The 20,664-nt window shown below is 41.9% G+C and overlaps 1 protein-coding gene across 1 annotated transcript; it reads left to right on the forward strand.

The window, feature by feature from the left end:
• The first annotated feature begins 305 nt into the window (after positions 1 to 305).
• On the forward strand, positions 306 to 20,562 carry LOC139062072 (C-type mannose receptor 2-like). Its single transcript, XM_070542304.1, has 10 exons — positions 306 to 337; positions 388 to 440; positions 670 to 837; positions 1,055 to 1,282; positions 2,117 to 2,216; positions 5,187 to 5,440; positions 9,226 to 9,465; positions 12,171 to 12,428; positions 19,937 to 20,104; positions 20,294 to 20,562. Exons 1-10 carry the CDS (start codon positions 306 to 308, stop codon positions 20,560 to 20,562), a joined length of 1,770 nt encoding a protein of 589 aa, XP_070398405.1.
• Positions 20,563 to 20,664: the final 102 nt, after the last annotated feature.

Raw genomic sequence — 20,664 nt, forward strand, 5'->3', positions numbered from 1 at the left:
GGACAAGGAGTTCACCTTGGTGTTGAGCTGATCTACCATGGAACGCAGCTGCACGTTCTCGTGGCAGAGACGATCGATCTCCGTCGGATCTACTTGGTTCTCAGTCATCCTGTCGGGCTGATCAGACTGGATGAAGGAGACGAACAAGGTGAGACGTTTAACAGTTTTATTATTTCTCCGGTCGTATCTCTGTGAGGAAGAAACGATGACTGAGATGAGAGGCCGGTACCGGCGTCTTCCATATATAGGCTTGCTTGGCTGTGACGTGGAGGGAATCCCCGCGAGGAGCACGCTGGGAGCTCCCCATGAGGAGCATGTCGGGAGTTGTGGTCCGAAAGTCAGCCGGGAGATACCTGAGTCCTGACAGATTTCTGGTTCTCCACTCAGGTGGAGGGATGGCTCAGATACTTTGTGCATGTATACAAACTACTTGCTGCAAGGTTAGATAAATTACTGATATAACATCATCTGAAAAAAGGAAATGGGTGGAATATTCTTCTGAGGCTCTGCACACTCGAGGGGGTAGCAGAACGACAGTGGGGTTTACCGGCACTACTGAACCTGAAAAGCAGGCAAAATGTTTCATTCCTGTTTTATTCTTGTAATATTTTTATCACTTTAACAAAAAAGTCAATTATTTTACAAAGTAACAATAATGTCTTTCTGCAGCTGTTCTCAATGCAGCCTTTGCCAAAAATCATCAGTACTACTTTGTGAACACACCAAGAACCTGGAAAAAGGCTCAGGCTGTCTGCAGACATAAATACACTGACCTGGCTACAATAACAAACAAAGCTGATGTTGCTGCTGTTGTCACCACCACCTCTAGTTATACAGGTGAGTTAGTTATTATCCGGAACTGTTCATAAACAGCCTGTAAAATTACAGCCATAGATTTCTGATGAAGCTCAAACGGTGAGAAAATGTGTCATCAACTCCTACATGCTCTAAATATACTGTATAACATTTTTGATCAATCAGTATTTGAAGACATGATTCGTTACAGCTCTTTTAAATGACAATTTTGTGTGTGGGGGGGTGGGTTTCCCTACAGGCAAAGCTTGGATAGGTCTAAATGATGACCTGTTAAATGGCTGGAAATGGTCTCTATCTGACAGCAGCTACTATGTGGAAGGAAACACCACATATAGAAACTGGTATCCAGGTTACCCAAGCAGTTACATAACCCAACAGGAATGTGTCCGCATGTATGCCTATGAATATTCAGGCAGGTGGTTTGACACTTCTTGCATATCCCTATTCCCATTTGTGTGCTATAATGGTAAGTGTTTTCACAGTATAACAAAAGACCTTTGTTTATTATTCATGCAGTTTATGATTTTCATGTCATTTCCTGAAATATGTCATTTTAGGTTTTCTGAAAAAAGATCTTCATTTTAGAGGCATACTATGCTAAATTTTCATATTTTAAAATCTTTCTTGAGCCAGCATGTGCTAAAATGGCCCTTTACACGGTTGATGAAATGTCAATCACCGAGTGACGTGCCATCACCCCAGGTGCCGCAAACTCCGGTCCTCAAGGGCTACGATCCTTCAAGCTTTTTGTGTTTCCTACTTGACCACACCTTAATGAAGTAATTGAATCCTCTCTTTACCACGTTTAACTTTGCACAGGCTCATTCATTACAACCAGGTGCGTAGGAGCAAAAGAAACTGTTAGAATGTGCAGGATGGTAGCTCTCGAGGACCAGAGTTAGGATTAGGTAACCCCTGTGTTAGACTTAAAAATAATAGAGCCGACATGCCAGCACTGGAGTCTGCTTCCAGCAAGTCTCCTGCGTGTTTTCGATCATGAACACAGCTGATTTGTTTGATTTAGTGATGAATCACATCTGTAGAAACTAATGAAGGCTGGGAGACATCTCAGCTGTTATACTTAGGTGTTAAAAATATGAATGCACAGTGAGGAGATAAGTTTGATTTTCGGTTTGACCACAGAAAATTAATAATGGACATTAGAGGGTTCTAAAAGCAAGCAAATTTGCTAAGTGCACCTTTAAATTAAATAATATTAGATGGTTTGTTTTTGTATGACTGATACATCACACTGCAGTGTTTTGGTTGGTAATGTTATTTTTTTTAAATCTACTTACAGGTGAAGTAAATGGATCACCATCCTTTATTTTCAGAACTGAATCTCTGAATTGGACTGATGCTCAAAAATTCTGCAGGGAGAATTATGTTGACCTGGCCAGGTACAGCTAACCTTAGTTTATACTAATACAAATCTGTGAATAAGGCATTTGGCTCCTTTTTTTTCACTGTTCAATGTTTCACATCAGCAAAACAAATTTCAACATCAAAGATAACCCATGTAAACATAAAATGCAGTTTTCCTAATCATGATTTCATTTATTCATGAAACAAAACTGTCCAAATAAATCAGGTTTCTTTTGGAAATGCATTTGCTCTGTAAATGTAACATAAACATAAACGCAGCAATCAGCAGTTTGTGATTTTTGGTAATGCGTCTCTCATTAGTATGGAGGAACTTTGACCTACTCTTAGTCAGAATTGTTTTAAATCAGACACATGGGAAGGTTTGGTAGCATGAATGGCCTTTTTACTCCCTTTCCACCTTCAAATCCAAACTAAAAACTCACCTTTTCCAGACTGTATATTCTCTATGAGATAGTTCTGCTGCTTGTTTCTGATCTTTGTTTTGTTTTACTAGGGTTTTTATGAGTGATTTGCTGCTGCTTTTAAACTTTTAGCTTGACTTTTATCATTCTTGTACAGGGACCTTGAGTTTTATGAAAGGCACTTTTAAATGAAATGTATTATTATTATTATTATTATTATTATTATTATTATTATTTATTATTATTATTATTATTATTATTATTATTATTATTATTATTATTATTTGAGGTCAGACACTTTCTTCCAGGGTTCAGTCAGTTATATCAAATGTTCCAGGTCCTGAAGAATCAGAGCAGCCCCAGAACATCACTTTATCACCACCATGTTCCACTGTTGTTGTTTTTCTGAACTGGAGTTAGTTTTTTTCTTTGTTATGTTCATTCTGTGTTTTATATCCATACACAGAGTAGGAACAAGCTGTTAGGGCATAAGGACCCATTCTACATGTTGTGGTTTATCATCCCCCTTGTCCAAACAGTTCTTTCCTTCAGGAGTTTAGTGACTTTTTATCCTCCACTGTGAAGTTGTTCAGACTTCTGATTGTTGGTGATTTTCACATCCACGCTGGTGATGCCTCAGACCACTTTGCCATTAGCTTCTCCAGCCTCATGGACTCCTTCAGCTTTACCCGCATGTTTCTGGCCCCACACACACCAGGGGGCACTCTCTGGACCTTGTTTTTAACCTGGGTTTAAATGCTGACAGTGTTTGTCCTGAGGATATTTATATTTCAGATCACCATTGTATTTTCTTTAACTTGTCAGTTTCTGCATCCCCACCTCCTGTTCGTCATCTGGTTAATTCTTGTTTTCTTAATGAAAGCACAGCTAGCAAATTTTCTGCAGCTTTTGCTCCTCCCTGTTCTGATGATTACCCGGATTTCTTCACTTCTCAGTTTAACGAGCACTGGCTCTCCATTTTGAACATCTGTCCTATCAGAACCAAATTATTTGTCCAGACATGTCCCAACTTGCTTCTGTCCTGCAGCCATGCTCAACTGTACACCTTTTTATAGAGTGAAGGATGTCCCAATTCACCAAACACAAGAAGCTCTGCTAGTGAGTTTTGACAGTTCTTCTGACTTCACCTGTTGGTTCTCCATCACATGTGTATGACTCCTTGAGGCTGTGAGGGAGCAGCTTCCCCACTTCTTCTTCAGCCCCACATTGTGCTATCATTTGCCGTCTCATAGGTGGGATCTTTCTCTGGTCTGTGTCTCCAGCCGACCTTTCTTTTTTGGATGACTTCTGCTATCTAACCCATAACTTGACTGAGTTGTGATTTTCAAACCAAGGAGCCATTTGGCAATAAGATTAACAAATACAAATAATCATAGACATGGTCACAAAATCACAGGCCAAATGCCACATCATAAAAATGCATTTTTAAACTAGTTTTAAATGAGGAAACCGTTGGAGCCTATCTGACCAACAGCAGAAGTGCATACCAAAGGGTAGGGGCAGCACACATAAATGCCCGCTCCTCCCGTGCTTTATGTCTTATCCGGGGCATACAGAGCAATAAGATATCAGTGGAGCTCAGTGCTTGCCCAGGGACATAAGGAGCAAGCAGCTCAATATGAGATTTGTTAGCTTGTAAAAATACTAAATGAAAATAACTGCTAATCCAGAGTCGCAAACTGCACTGCAGAGTCTCTTGTCGCCCAGTGTAGCTGCTACTTACCACATGAACAGATTTAGAGTGTTTTGTTCCATGTTTAATACTCCTGCTGTCATCCTGGGAGGAGGAGGCTTGCTAAACTCAGCCATTTTTCTTCTTCTCTTCTTCATACTTTGTTTAATGGTGTCCATTTGATGAGATGAGCATTTGTAGTCTTGGACGTCTTTTCACACAAAACCTAAAATAACTTTTGCTGCCTGTCAATTTGTATCTTTAAAATTCACAGAAATTAAATGTGACATCCAAGGCATATATCAAACAGGATATGAAAAAATTACTTTAATGCTTCATAGACTTCCATTTGTCTTTGTTGGTAGTAGGGGATATTTTTGGCCATTGGAGGCTTTGGTCTTGGACCTCCCCATGATAATATTGTTTCATCGTCTTGGCTTGCTGATTTTAAACCAAGTGAGGCCTGTAACACTTTAAATGTTGGTTTGGGTTTTGTTCTGAATTTTTGAAAATCTGTTTGATGATTTTAGCCTACTTTATATTTTCTGACAGATTTTTGAAGGGATTTCCAATTCTACGGGTCTGGCAGTAATCAGGTCTGAAAATGTGGTTGATCAGTTAATTTGTGACTTACCTGGTTGAGTTTCATCAGAAATAAGAAATCAATCATACACATTTTAATAGATCAAAAACAACAATAACCGTGTATAATTCTTTCATATAAAAATAAAGGCAATGTTGAATCAGAGGCTTACAAGGTATTCTGATAATACATTTGCTGCTGACCAGCCTTTTAAAACCAAAGTTGACATGGTTTTATATTCTTCTATTCATCCATCCACCCTTTTCATGTAGTGCTAATATACTTCTCTCTTTGTTTTTATTTACAGTGTACGAAATCAGACAGAAAATGACATAATCCGTAATCTAATAGGTTACGCAGAGGCATGGATTGGTCTTTATTGGGATAAGTCATGGTCAGATGGCAGCAGCTCTGTGTTTCGATACTGGGCGAACTATGAGCCAAATCATTATCCCGGAAGTTACAATAGTCCAAAATGTATAGCTGCATCGTATTCTGACTCAGGAAAATGGTCTGATGAAGACTGTAGAGGGAGTTTACCACTCATCTGTTACAGAAATGGTAATGTATCTATTTCTCTCTCACATATTTAATAGATGCTATTTTATAAGTGAGACAGACAGTGGTTGTGTAGCTGATGTGTTTAAATGAAAAAGATAAAATGAGATCTTATATAAGTGTGATTCACTGCTGTCGTGCAAATTTTCAAAAATATTGTTCTAAAATTAACTGAAGAAAAGTACATTTTTTGTCAGTTTAAGTAGTAAATCAGATTTTTTAATCATTGCAGATGTGATAACTTTCTTGGGTTGTGTTAACCAATAACCTGGTAAGCTATCCTATACAGGTGCTGGCCAGTAAATTAGAATATCATCAAAAGGTTGAAAATATTTCAGTAATACCATTCAAAACGTGAAACTTGTACATTATATTCATGCAATGCACACAGACCAATGTATTTCCAATGTTCATTACATTTAAATTTGATATTCATAAGTGACAACTAATGAAAACTCCAAATTTGGTATCTCAAAAAATTAGAATATTCTGAAAAGGCTGAATATAGAAGACACCTGCTGCCACTCTAATCAGCTGATTTACTCAAAACACCTGCAAAGGCCTTTAAAAGGTCCCTCAGTCTTGTTTTGAAGGCACCACAATCATGGGGAAGACTTCTGACTTAACAGCTGTCCAAAAGACAATCATTGACACCTTGCACAAGGAGGGCAAGACACAAAAGGTGATTGCTAAAGAAGCTGGCTGTTCGCAGAGCTCTGTGTCCAAGCACATTAACAGACAGGCGAAGGGACGGAAAAAATGTGGTAGAAAAAAGTGTACAAGCTCTAGGGATAACCGCACCCTGCAGAGAATTGTGACGACAAACCCATTCAAAAATGTGGGGGAGATCCACAAAGAGTGGACTGCAGCTGGAGTCAGCGCTTCAAGAACCACCACGAGGAGACTCATGAAAGACATGGGATTCAGGTGTCGCATTCCGTGTGTCAAGCCACTCTTGAACAAGAAACAGCGCAAGAAGCGTCTCGCCTGGGCCAAGGACAAAAAGGACTGGACTGATGCTGAGTGGTCCAAAGTTATGTTTTCTGATGAAAGCAAGTTCTGCATTTCCTTTGGAAATCAAGGACCCAGAGTCTGGAGGAAGAGCGGAGAAGCACAGAATCCACGTTGCATGAGGTCCAGTGTAAAGTTTCCACCGTCAGTGATGGTGTGGGGTGCCATGTCATCTGCCGGTGTTGGCCCACTCTGTTTCCTGAGGTCCAGGGTCAATGCAGCCATCTACCAGGAAGTTTTAGAGCACTTCATGCTTCCTGCTGCTGACCAACTTTATGGGGATGCAGACTTCACCTTTCAACAGGACCTGGCACCTGCACACAGTGCCAAAACCACCAGCACCTGGTTCAAGGACCATGGTATCCCTGTCCTTGATTGGCCAGCAAACTCGCCTGACCTTAACCCCATAGAAAATCTATGGGGTATTGTGAAGCGGAGGATGCAATACGCTAGACCCAACAATGCAGAGGAGCTGAAGACGACTATCAGAGCAACCTGGGCTCTCATAACACCTGAGCAGTGCCACAGACTGATCGAGTCCATGCCACGCCGCATTACTGCAGTTATTGAGGCAAAAGGAGCCCCGACTAAGTATTGAGTGCTATACATGCACATTCTTTTCATGTTCATTCTTTTCAGTTGGCCAACATTAGAGAAACAAACATTTTTTCATTGGCCTTTAGAATATTCTAATTTTCTGAGATACCAGATTTGATGTTTTCATTGGTTGTCACCTATAAATATCAAAATTAAACGTAATAAACATCGGAAATACATTGGTCTGTGTGCATTGCATGAATATAATGTACAAGTTTCACGTTTTGAATGGAATTACTGAAATATTTTCAACCTTTTGATGATATTCTAATTTACTGGCCAGCACCTGTATATGTGAATATATAGTCTGGCCATGACCCATAGAGAGATCTCTGTTGTGGGAAATCTGTGGTTGTCTTTAAAACTCTCTCCACATGCTATTGGCCAATGAGCAAGGTGGCATACTCTCCTATATGGATTTCAGTCAACGGGACAGTTTGTCATACACTGTTGAAGAAGATGCAAATACATCCTTTTTTAAAAATAAAGGACATAAGCACCTCTGTTTGCTCTTGGCTCAAAGAAAAGCCCACGTCTGTATAGTCCAAAGTTGCCAAAGCTGTGTGAATGAAGCTCCTACCATCTTTATTTTTGCGCTCAATCACAGCAACATTCCTCCCACCAAACCAATAGAGTACAGTGATGAACCAGGTTTCCACTACCAGAAATTCAGCGTAGATTTACAGGAAGCTCCCGACATGCCCGTGTCTCCACTTGACCGGGCCGGCAGAACGGCTGTTTTCAGGAACCTTCTGAGTACCTGCTCAGGTTTGGTACTCCGAATGGCCCGGTGGAGTAGCTGATCGGACCCTCTGGTTAACTCACACTGATTGATTGTGACTTAGTAGGAAATTACATCAGCAGACGTCATCCAAAACAACTGGCATTAGTAAAATTAGAAGAGTTATTGGTGAAGAAGACTGGAAGCAAAGTAAAATAAGCAGAGATTGTGTTTATAATCTAACTCCTGACACCAATAAACACGGTGGAATTCTCCCACAGCTGTTACTAAACTCTCGACACTGAAAAAAATGTGAAATTCCTCCACAGACGTAATTAACGGGGCTTTGATTTCTCACAAAGCGGTGTAAAAAACGGCACTTGTTCTGGTCAATGAACACAACATTTAACATCACACAACTGCTCTGGTCCTCTTACTGGATTAAATTATAATATATTTTGATAGAATAAATGCTTTTAATATTTTTTTATCTTATATTGGATGTTTTTTTAAGCTAATCAGTGACATCACTCACTGCTAAAGCAGTCGCAATATGCTGACGTCTGAGCAAAGTTCTGAAAGGGCTGAATTTGAATGAAGACGCAACAGTTGAGAGGACAGGACATCCTATCTCCTGGTCAATTTCCTCATTCCAGGAACTACCCCGGAGTTCCGGTAATGGGAACTCAGCTATTGTCATGATACAAAAATAGTCGGGCCTGATCGGGCTCAAATGGAGCGTGGTTAGACCAACATGTAGAGAAAAATCCTTAGCCTGTCTAGATTTCTAGGCTAGTTGATAATTATTTTTCACACTTGTTTATACAGAATAAAATGAGCAGTGTTAATCCAACACTTAAAGAGTCAATTTCAACACTGAGCCAGTGAACATATGGTCCCATCCTGTACAGTGTAAAAGCTACACTGATCTCAGTGTTGCATACTCAGATTCAATTTTACTCTCATTAGAGTTAAATTCAGTTATAGAGTAAACCTTCTTTAACTCTCACAACTATTAAATTGCTTTAACTACATAAGATATTTAACACTCAGTGTTATTTTAGTATGACACTAACTAAAAACATGACTACCCACAATGCACCTTGCCCTCTGCAACTAAAGAAGCAGAGGAAGAAGAAGGTGGAGCTTACTAGAGTACTTTTTACTCTGCTTTGGAGTAATTATCATCAACACTGGAGTATAGAGTACTCCAAAAGAGTAGATTTTCTTTAACACCTGACAGGTTACACCATAAAGTGTCGTTTTAAAATATCAGTTTTAACTCTGAAAAATAACACCAACATCGCAGGGCAAAGGGAGCTATTTTACACAGAATTTCAATGAATTGGGTGTATTTAGATGTGAGAGAAAGAGATCCCATTATATCAGTACTAGAGGGTTAGCATAAACTGTATTACTCGTTTCATATTTAATTTTTTCTCGATCCTACATGATGCAGATTTCCATCCATCAGAACAAAATGAGACCAGCATCACTCTGCAGTGGAGTAAAGTCAACAACAGTGTCAGTTTTGTTCTCCAGTTTAATGGAACAGAGACCAGCATCAGTGCACCAGATGGAGATGGACCAGTAACTTACACGGTCTCATCGCTGACTGCTGGAACTAAATACACATTCACTCTGTTCTCTGTGTTTGAGAACATCTGGAGCTCTGGCGAACAACTTACAACTGCTACTGGTAAGATGCTTTAGATCACCAGATTGGTTTTTTTAAGGTAACAGTTATCCAAACCAACCTGGATCTATATTAGGAGAAACCAACCCAAACACTTTTTGAGCTTCTTTTACATACCATGTTAAACCACTTACATTGTGCACATTATTGTGTAAAGGAGAGTTTTGGAATCGCTAATCAGTTATCCAAAAACCATTTTCCATATCTTTGAATACAAAAAACGCCCTACTTTTTTACTTTATAGTTCATTTGAATAATATTCACAGCACATCACTTTCATATATATAGAAATATATAGAAATATGTATGTATGCTTGTTTATATGTATATGTAGTGGATACGTGTGTACATCTATATGTATATGTATAGATGAACTATGCGCGACCATATGGGCATGCAATGCACTTTAATGTACACATGTATGAATAGGTATATGTGCAAAAATTCCTTTTGCTTTTTGAATTATTACTATTACTTTTTTCTTTCGTCTTTACAAATTGAACTCAAGTTAGCTAACCAGTCATCAATGACTTTGTATAGGCTAATTTAGAATTATTGTTATTTCAGTGGAAAAATATAATTTTGGTTAAAAAGGGGCAGATAACATAGGTTTTCTTCTTTCTGTACCCTTTTCATTTTCTTGGTTTGAGAAACCTCATTTTATTTGTTAGTATTTTTTTTCTATTTTAATAATAAATGAAATAAGCAATTAAAAAATGGTATATATATATATATATATATATATATATATATATATATATATATATACGGTATATATTTGTGTTACTACTTTATGCATTTGCAGCTTAATTGGAGTCCACCTGTGGCAAAAGTTGATTGTACATAATTTTAAAAAGCAAACACCTGTGTGTTTATAAGGTTCAGCAGTTAACAGTGCATGTTAAAGCACCAGAAGATCTGTTTTAAAACTTCTGAGACCAGATTGCCTCATCTGTCAGTGGGATAAACCAACAGGAAGGGCTTTTTAGTCAGTGAAGTGGCCATCCACCCATTTTCCTCTGCTTATGCAGAGTGGTGTCACGGGGCGAAAGAAACTTGGCGAACTCCCACGCACCCTCAATGACCTCCTGAAAAGTATAGAAGTGGTCCAGTATTCCACGGCCTGGACGAAAACCACCTCTGAGACCTCAGCAACAAAGATTGGAGAGCCCAGCCCAAAGTCCCCAGACTCTGCTTCCTCACTGAAAGACGTGCCAGTGGGATTGAGGCCAGCCTCAAATGGAGGAGTTTACGTGTCTGGGTTTCTTGTTCATGAGTGAGGGGAAATGGAGCACAAGATCGACAGGTGGATTAAAAAATTTTAAATGACCAAAACATTTCATTAAAATGAGAAAAGCAAATATGATGACCAAAAGATACGAGGAAAGGGAAAAATAAAATGAAAAGGGCAATCAGTGGATCCCGGGAAAAAGCAGAATCGTCAGAAAGAGCAGAATGAAGCTAAGGCTGGTATTTGCAAGCATCCAAATTAAATGCCATCTGCCTAGAGGGCGAGCATCTAATCTATAAGAACCCACCCGTTTGGCTAAATGGGTGAGCTCTATTTGATTTGTCAAAAACTTCATGTTCTGTGTCACGGCTGCCAGCCTTGAGTGAGGAGCAGGAGCCAAGATCACCAAGCTCCAGTGAATCGGCCTGACACCGCCCCTCCTTCTCCTATCTCCCGGGCTGCTGAGGAGCACAGCTGAACTGAATCTACCTGATGAAGCAAACACCTGCATAAAAGGGCTGTGCCTTCAGCAGTCTGGGAGGCAGCAGTGCAGGGGTTCTGCTGTCCTCCAGGATTCATTTGGTTTAACCCCCGTCCGTCCGTCCGTCCGTCCGTCCGTCCGTCCGTCCGTCCGTCCGTCCGTCCGTCCGTCCGTCCGTCCGTCCGTTCGGATGAGTTTTTACTTAAAAGTTTAAACTCTTGGATGATCCATAAGGATATTTTGTGTGCAGGTTGTTTTTAAGGTTAACTTTGTCTGTGGCTATTTTACTGACCTCGGTTTTAAACACCTTCCGTTGTGGTAAAGCTTTTAAAATAAGTTTTTACCAGGTGTTTTTAGTCAGTACAATGTTTGTAGCCTTTTATCAACTTCAGGATTTTAAAACACCTTCGTTGCGGTAAAACTTTTAATATAAGTTTTAACCAGGTGTTTTATAGTTGATGATTTGTTGATGTTAACCTTTTAGAGATCTGTTTGCTGTGTTTTGATACCTTTCTGTACAAATAAACCCATTTTAAACTCCTCCACCAGTTCTTATGTTTTCCCCATCCTTCACACTTTTAACATCTCATGTTGGGGACGTAACATTCTGTTTGACTGACAAAATGCATTATGTGTAGCAAACATTTGTGCTAACTATTTATTGCAGTATTTCCCTGTTCTTTGTGATGTGCATATTGTGCATGCTGATATCACAATGACGGTACTCTAAGGATATATTGTGCAGCCCCATATAACAGTAAAAAAAAGTTATGCGCTGTAAAGGCACTGTACATCCCTCACAAATTTAGAACTATTTCTTATCAATCTCCCTCTTACCAGACCTACTCCTTCTGACAGTTCCTGCACAGTCCTATTGTCACTATAAATAACACATGAATACCGGTTTGGAAAAAACACAAGGAGCACTGGTGGCACTTACAAAGTCAACTTACCTCTCCGATTCTTTTAACTTTTTGTGTTTTTATTTCGTTTCAGCTCCTCTAAATGCAGATGGCTTCAGATCATCAGGACAAGATCAAACCAGCATCACTCTGCAGTGGAATAAAGTCAACAATGTTGTCAGTTTTATTCTCCAGTTTAACGATGCAGAGTTAACTTTTTCTGGACAAACTGGAGATGGACCAGTAACTCACATAGTCGCACCTCTCACTGTTGGAACCGAATACACATTCACTCTGTTCTCTGTGTTTGAGAATGTCTGGAGTTCTGGAGTCAGCATCACTGCTTCTACTGGTGAGATACCTCACTTCACTTATTTAATTCAAGTAGAACAAGCATTTTTATTTTCTGATAAAGTATTAAAATGACCATTTTCTTTGGTTTATGTTAATAATTAATGCAGCCATAGTTATGAGTAAAGAAAAATGTTTTTCCATTTTTTTTTATCTTCCATTTATTTTCCGTACATAAAATTTGAGTGGGCCATGTTCTGTACCCCATTATGGAGGAGACTAATTTGTGGAGGAGACTAATCAGAGCTGTGGCTGTAAGGTGGTTGTACCTCACTACAATGTAAACCACCAAACCTGATGCTGTCAAGCTGAAGGAATGAGGTATTTTTGGCCTGTGGTACTCCAGGCAGCTTATGAGTACTGGCATGCTAATCGGTCGTTGAGGCATAAACACGAGCATAGGAGAAGTTACGGTAAGTGAGACCACGGAAAAAGGTCTTCCACACGGCTTCGAGGAGGTTCTGGTCTACCATTCAGCATCTCAGGAGGGGAAGCCGTTGCACTACCAACACTGTTTATAGTGGGGACAGTGTGCTGCTGACTGTGACTCAGGACGTTGTGAGTTGGTGGGTAGAGTACTTCAAAGTCCAGTGAGGAACCGGATTCTGGGGACTTTGAGTTGGGCTCTCCAATCGTTGGTGCTAAAGTCACTGAGGTGATCAAAAAACTCCTCGGTGGCAAGGTCTCAGGGGTGGGTGAGATCCACCCAAAGTTCTGTAGGGCTCTGGATGTTGGTTAACGCAGCTCTGCAATATCCGTCCTGCATTATTGACAGTCTCCTGTTTTAAGTTTAACTCTTTCAAATACTGTGGTGAAGGTTCTGCCGTTCACTCAAGCCAGGAGGCGCGATTTTAAAGCAGGTCTGAAGCATACGGAGGATGCACACAAACCACTAAGGCCTAGTCCACACGTAGCCGGGGTTTTTTAAAAACGAATACCCGCCCCTCCAAAAACTTGCATCCACACCACCGCGTTTTAAAAACAAACTCTGTCCACACGTACCCGGATAAATACGTTGTTAAGGACATGCCAGACCTGTAGGCGGCAGTACTTCCCCCGTTCTTAACCTCGTCCTTCGTCTGTGGTCTTCCGCAAGGAGCAGTAATTCCGCTTGCAAAAACAAACAAGCAGAAAGCGCTTGGACAATTGATGGATCGGGTAGTGACAGAGCTTAGCTCTGAAGGCTTCCATGCTGTCGGCTAGTGTAAACACAGGTCGCACACGTGATGTCAGCATTGCTTTGTCGCGGAAAGTGACGTTGCGGACCTTAAAACTCCGGTTTTGTCCGTCCACACGCAGTCACCCAAAACGGAGAAAACGCAGATCTTCACTTTGGCCGGAGTTTTTAAAAAGATCCGTTTTCGTGTGAAAAAACTCCGTCTTCGTGTGGATGACAGGCCAAAACGTAGAAAAATATCTACGTTTTGGCAGATCCCCGGCTACGTGTGGACAGGGCCTAAAACAATAAGAAAATCAGTAAGCACGGAGGACAGAGAGACGAGTGTGGTGGTGGTGTTGTGGGTTAAAGCTGTTCAGGGCAGCTTGGACAAAGTCTTGGTTGTTTCTCAGTCATATTTTGTGTCACAGTGAGGAGTCTGATATATAACGAAACAGAAAATCGAAGTCACAAAAAATATGTTGGTCAAAAGCGGGTTTCCCAGTAGTTAGCCAGGCTCATCCTACAACCCAGAGAAGGTTCTAACAACGACAATGTGCTGGGGTTTTGTTGTTTCAGATAGATATGAGCTGAACCCTTTTATTTTCTCGAGCTGAACCCCTTTAAAGCCCAAAGAAACGCTGAGAGAAGGAAACTCTAGCTTTGATGACTTTTTCTCAGGATTCTGAGAGAGAAAAGTCAGGATTCTAAATTTAGGTCTGACTTTTTCAGAGATTAAGACCAGTGATGTTTTTTTTCTGCTCCCTGAATAGTTACTATAACAGTAATGCCACGAAAAATGTTGTACATACATACATCAATGCATACTTAAATACATACAAACTTTTAGTGTCTTTTTGTTGTAGAAATTCAGTTCAGTTATTCAGTGACAACTCTGATGGGGTAGTGCCTGTTAAGTTGATGCCCCTCCTGGCCACCTGGTGCTTTAAAGAAACAATGTGTAATTTTTACCCTTAATTTCTAGAAATATTCATCAAAATGTTGTTGAAAATGAATTAAATGATGCCCAGTTGTTGAAAAATATTGGCGGCTTTGTAGCGTGGGCAAATCGATGATTTTTATTTGTTATGACCAGGAAGATGTAATATTTGATATAAATATAAAATATTAACCTGCTAGGTCTTTATTGTAATTATTCAGAAGATTCTAGGATTTAATTCAGAAGATCTAAGCTCTGTTTTTTCAGTGATCAACCACACTTTGTGTTATTTCAAGAAAGAGTCAGGTTTATAAAAGTAAGAATTTATATTACAAACAATTTAAAACATGACTAATTAACTAAGCATTTACTCTGAGAGGATGTAACTAAACGTGATGAAGGATCCTATGTGTGAATGCGATGTCAGTCAGAGCTTCCTTATCACAATAAGCTGAGTTCTGGTGAAAAGAATTTGGTTTGCTCTAAGCTATAAAGTTCTTATCATCAGAAGAACATCAGACGCAATCTGTCATGTCTACTTCACCCGTTTTTGAGAGACCCTCTTGGTGGATCTGAAAATCGCAGGGGTCAGCTGACCTCTGGCACCGGAGGACTGTAGAATACCGTGGTACCGACTCTTCAGTCCAGAGATGTCTCGGGTCACAACAGCTGGATGGAACCGTGCGTCTGGCGGACTCTTAAGGAGTCTAACAATATCAGCTTTGTTTATGCGGGAACTGTTTGCTCATCAGCTTTGCAGGTGAAAAAAAGGTTTTGACGACGTGTCAAAATCTTTGATGGTTAAAGAGGTTTTGCTACAGATGGCCAGTCTGAGCGATTCTCTAGAACTAACGAATCACTCAGCATGATCCAGTTGTAAGGTTTTGATGTTATGATTTGCACAGCCAATCAAAGGCTGACAGCTTGGGAGATGTTACCAAGACAACTCAGAAAAACACCTTCTTGATACAGGATGTTCTTACTGGTTTAATACTATGTGTGTCAGGGTTTAACTTAACCTTACTTGTTATTGTGTGAGTGCAGGTGTGAGGACCTTGTCGTCAAAACATGTTGAACACATGGCAGGTTCTTGTAGAGGAGTGCCGTCAATTGATCCCAGCCTTACAGCCCCACCCTCAGTTCCACCTCTCTTCCCTTTTTTTTTTGGAATTGTCTGGGCTTGAAAGAACCTGTGACACGGTCAAAATGGCAGTGGTGGCCGCCTCCAATTTCAGCTTAAAAACGTATTTGTCAGGTTCAATTGGCTGAGCTGATGTGGAGCAGAGGTTTCTTGTAGCGTGGCTGTGTGACCCAGACGTGGAGGGGCTGGCATTGGGTTGAACAGAGCACGCGGATTTCATCTGGGAATGGCGACGCAGCGCTCGGAAAGAGCCGAGACTGAGCGGTAGTTCCAGATAAACAGGGAAGCCGACTTACTGGTGGTAGGCAGCGTGGAAAGATCTCTTTCCTGGTTTGAGGGCTGGTGAGCCTGAGAACTCGGTTTAATGTCTGTCATGAACGATGACTGAGTGATCACTCAGCGGCAGCACTTCCGTATACAGAGTTGGCGTGATGACGTTGTCGAGCTGCGCCGGTGATGGGGATGCTGGGTAGTGTAGTGCTCTGCCAGTTAGGTCCGTAGGGGGTGGTAGGAGGGGGAGTTCGTGACAGGACCCCCCCCCCACCCCCACCCCGCCCCGAGGGATGGCCCCAGAAGTACCAGGGTGGCATGCCCAGAAATCGGTCAACAGGGCCGGGTCCAGAAACGAGCGAGCGGGTTCCCAAGAGCGCTCCTCCAGACCGTAGCCCACCCAGTCCACCAGGTAATGCCAACCACGTCCTCGGCGGCAGGCTTCCAGAATCCTGCAGACAGTGTACACACGATCCTCGTCAACACAGCGGGGCGGAGGCACCCGGGCCGGAGGACGGTGGAGGAGAGGAGACCACCGGCTTGAGCTGGGAGACATGGAAGACCAGGTGAATCCTGAGAGCGGCCGGAAGGCGCAGCTGGTACGGGACCAGATTGATGACCCTATGGACTGGGAAGGGCCCCAGGAAGCGGGGAGCGAGCTTTCGGGAGCCCACCGGCATCTTCAGATTAGCGGAGGAGAGCCACGCCTGGTCACATGGCTGGAAGACGGGGCCTGGCCAATGGCGGCGGCGATGTTGACGGGAGTACGCCGTGTTGGTCCGAGTGATGGCCGCACGGGCCCGGATCCAGGCAAGACGACAGCAGTGGACCAGAGTCTGAGCAGCAGGGACTTCCACCTCAGGCACCTGGTGGCCGAACAGAGGGGGCTGGTACCCATAACACGTCTCGAAGGGAGAAAGACCCATGGCAGAGGAGGTATGGAGATTGTGGGACAGTTCTGCCCACAGGAGGAATCGGGGCCAGGTGGATGGTTGGGACGAGGCGAAGCAGCGCAAGTAGCGTCCCAGCTGCTGGTTCGCCCATTCTGTCTGACCGTTAGTCTGTGGGTGGTAACCGGAGGATAGGCTGGTTGAAGCGCCGACCAGACGACAGAAGGCCCTCCAGAAACGCGAGACGAACTGGGGTCCTCGGTCGGATACCACGTCCTGGGGGAAGCCGTTAGATGCACGGCCTTCGAGAACTGTTCGTTGATGGTGAGGATAGTGTCCAGGTGATTGACAGCGGGCAGTCCCGTGATAAAATCCAGGCTGATGTGGGACCACGGCCACTTGGGCACGGGGAGCGGTTGCAGGTCCCCGGCGCCAGGTTGGGTGGACGACTTGGACCGGGCGCATACATCACATCACAGTGAACTCGCGAACATCCTTCCTCATAGAAGGCCACCAGAGAGCAGGGGGCGCCACCGCTTACTCCAAGTCCATGCAGCTGCGTCTACGTGATGAACATGAAGGATGGGGAGAGGAAGCAAATGAAGTCACGTTACATCTAAGCTGGACACCCATTTCACCTGAAGCCATTTGATTTCACAGAAGTAAATTCTTTTCATAGTTGTTTGTTTGACTTTCCTTCATGTGGAAAAAGACGTCTCCTCTGCGTCTGCCACCTGTATATGTAGAGGACATCTGATTATTGATGCGCTTTACTTGCTGTTGCGCATGCTCCCGCTGCCACGTCTGCCCTTTGCTCCCCATCCCAGCGCACCGCCATATACGCATTCCCTCTAATGTGCAAAAGGCGCATAACTGTCGTGAAGCGCACCGCCGCCATGCGTACGCTGTCAGCTCAGGCAAGAGGAGAGAAAAAAGAGACGAGTTATTCCACACCGTGCACATTCCAGCAATGATGGACAGCATGCAGCACCTGACCAACTAGTGATCAGATGTGCCAGCATTAAAAACACGCAACACAAGACAAACAAAGAATATGAAATAAAGAAGCAAGAGCTACTGTAACTGGGTGCTGCTCAAACATTTTTCTCATTTTATAACATTTTAATCATTTTTTATTTTTAACCTTTGTTTTTGTGAAGTGCCTTTTGGTTTTTATCTTGAGAGGCACTATATAAAAGGTATTGTCTTCTTTTTCTCCACATCATGAAATGTTTCTCATTAATGTACACACAGCACCCCATATTGACAGGAAAACACTGAATTCTAGAAATTTCTGCAGTTATTAAAAATACAAACTGAAATATCACATGGTCCAAAGTATTCTGACCCTTTCCTCAGTATTTAGTTGAAGCACACTTTTGAGCTAATACAGTTCAATTCAATTCAATTCAAGTTTATTTATATAGCGCCAAATGACGACCAGAGTCGTCTCAAGGCACTTCACATAATAAACATTCCAATTCACAGTTCATTAAGCCAATCAGAAACAATGTTTCCTATATAAGGAACCCAGCAAATTGCATCAAGACACTGATTAGTGTCAGTGACTATACAGTAATCCTCATACTAAGCAAGCATGCAGCGACAGTGGAGAGGAAAACTCCCTTTTAACAGGAAGAAACCTCCAGAGAATCCTGGCTCAGTATAAGCAGCCATCCTCCACGACTCACTGGGGATCAAGAAGACAGAGCACACACACACACACACACACACGCACGCACGCACGCACGCACGCACACACACACACACACACACACAATAATGTGTCCATAGTTCTATTGGGATGTCTTAGTAAATATTCTATTTTGTGAGATCAACTTTATTGTATTTATCCTAGTGGATCTCTAATTAAATGGGTAAACTAGCAGTAACACGTCCAACGTCAAGTAAAGCAAAAAGTTATTATCAGGAGAGGGATAATGTTTAAGTGGTTAGCAGCAGTGTGCTAGACGATGGCCCCCTCCATGAGGCCGCCACAGCTCTGCAGAACGTCGTTGTAGCTTCCTCTGGGGAGAAAAACACTTGGAGAGAAAATAAAGTTAACCGCTGAAATTGCAGAAAGGAATAGAGTTAAAGAGCAGATAGCAGCCACCAGTCTTGTTGGTAAAGAAGCAACAAGTTTCTTACACCAGGATTTGGGGATCCTCTGCCATTCCTCCTTGCAGATCCTCTCCAGGTCTGTCAGGTTGGAGGGTGAACGTTGGTGGACGGCCATTTTTAGGTCTCTTTAGAGATGTTCAATTGGGTTTAAGTCAGGGCTCTGGCTGGGCCATTCAAGAACAGTCACAGAGTTGCCGTGAAGTCACTCTTTTACTATTTTAAGCCTGCCGCTCATGAGAGCAAACTGCTGAGCTAACAGTCATTTGAGGCCATTTGCTCAGCAGTTACCTCGCTGTGTGCACCTGATTTTCACTCCGTTTTTGCAGTGAAATTTTTAACCAGTCGTCCTGTCCCTGCAGCTAAAAAAAACACCCCCACAGCATGATGCTGCCACCACCATGCTTCACTGTGGGGGATGTCTTGAACTATTGAAATAATAAAAGGAGAAGGTGTAGGACCATCTCAAGGATGATCAGAAGAAATATAAAGCACCTGAGTTAAATATATGAGTGTCACAGCAATGCGACAGTTCAGCTTGTCTTTAATAAATCTGCAGAAATTTCTAAAATTCTGTTTTTCTACCAATATGGGGTGCTGTGTGCTCATTAGTGAGGAAAAAAAATTATTTAATTAATTTCAGCAAATGGCTACAATTTAAGAGTGAAAAATTGACGGGGTCTGAATACTTTCTGTATCCACTGTAGGTAGTTTCAGCTCGTTAAGCAAGAGAAACAGCTGCTCTTTTTAAGCTTGACCCTCCCATTTTCCAGTCATAATTGACAAAGCTTCTTTGATGAGAAGCAAAACATCTTCAAGAAACCAAAGAAATCCAGTTGCTTTCACTCAAACTCCTTTAGATTACCATTACCTGTATGACCGACCATCTTCACCAGTACAATGGGATTTTATTACAGCAGACTGAATAGAAAGTAAAATATCTGAATCTGTTCTATTATACGAGATTTACAATAACTCTAATTTATTTCTGCAGCTATGTTCAATGCTCCCTTTGCCCAAAATCATCAGTACTACTTTGTGAACACACCAAGGACCTGGAGGGAGGCTCAGACTATCTGCAGACGAGACTACACTGACCTGGCTACAATAACAAACATAAAGGATGTTGCTGCTGTTGTCAACACCACCTCTAGATATACAGGTGAGCTGATCTGAACTACTCATAGGCAGCATGTACGTTTACATTTACATTTACTGGTGAGGCTCAGACTGGTGAAAATCTTTTCATCACCTCAAATCTTCTAAATGTATTACATTTTAGATCAATCAGCCCTTGAGGACATGATTCACTGCAGCCCATTTAAATGCCAAACTTTTTTTTTTTCAACAGGCCAGGCTTGGATAGGTCTATATGATGACATGATAAATGGCTGGAGATGGTCTCTATCTGACAGCAGCTTCTATGGTGAAGGAGAGACCACATATAGGAACTGGTATCCTGGTTACCAAAACATTTACCAAAGCACACAGACCTGTGCTTCTATGTATGGTTTTGACTCATACTACAGGTGGTATGGCTATCCCTGCACAAACCAACTACCATTTGTGTGCTATAATGGTACGTTTTCACACGGTGGAACAGATAAACTTTCTCATTAATGCAGTTTATGGTTTTAATGCCACTTACTGAATGATCCAATTTTAGGTATCCATTAAAAATTATTTGTTTTAAAATTACAACATATCAGATTATTTTGTTCC

The sequence above is a fragment of the Nothobranchius furzeri genome, chromosome 2 (genome assembly GCF_043380555.1).
Source record: "Nothobranchius furzeri strain GRZ-AD chromosome 2, NfurGRZ-RIMD1, whole genome shotgun sequence".
In the NCBI taxonomy this organism is placed as follows: Eukaryota; Metazoa; Chordata; class Actinopteri; order Cyprinodontiformes; family Nothobranchiidae; genus Nothobranchius; species Nothobranchius furzeri.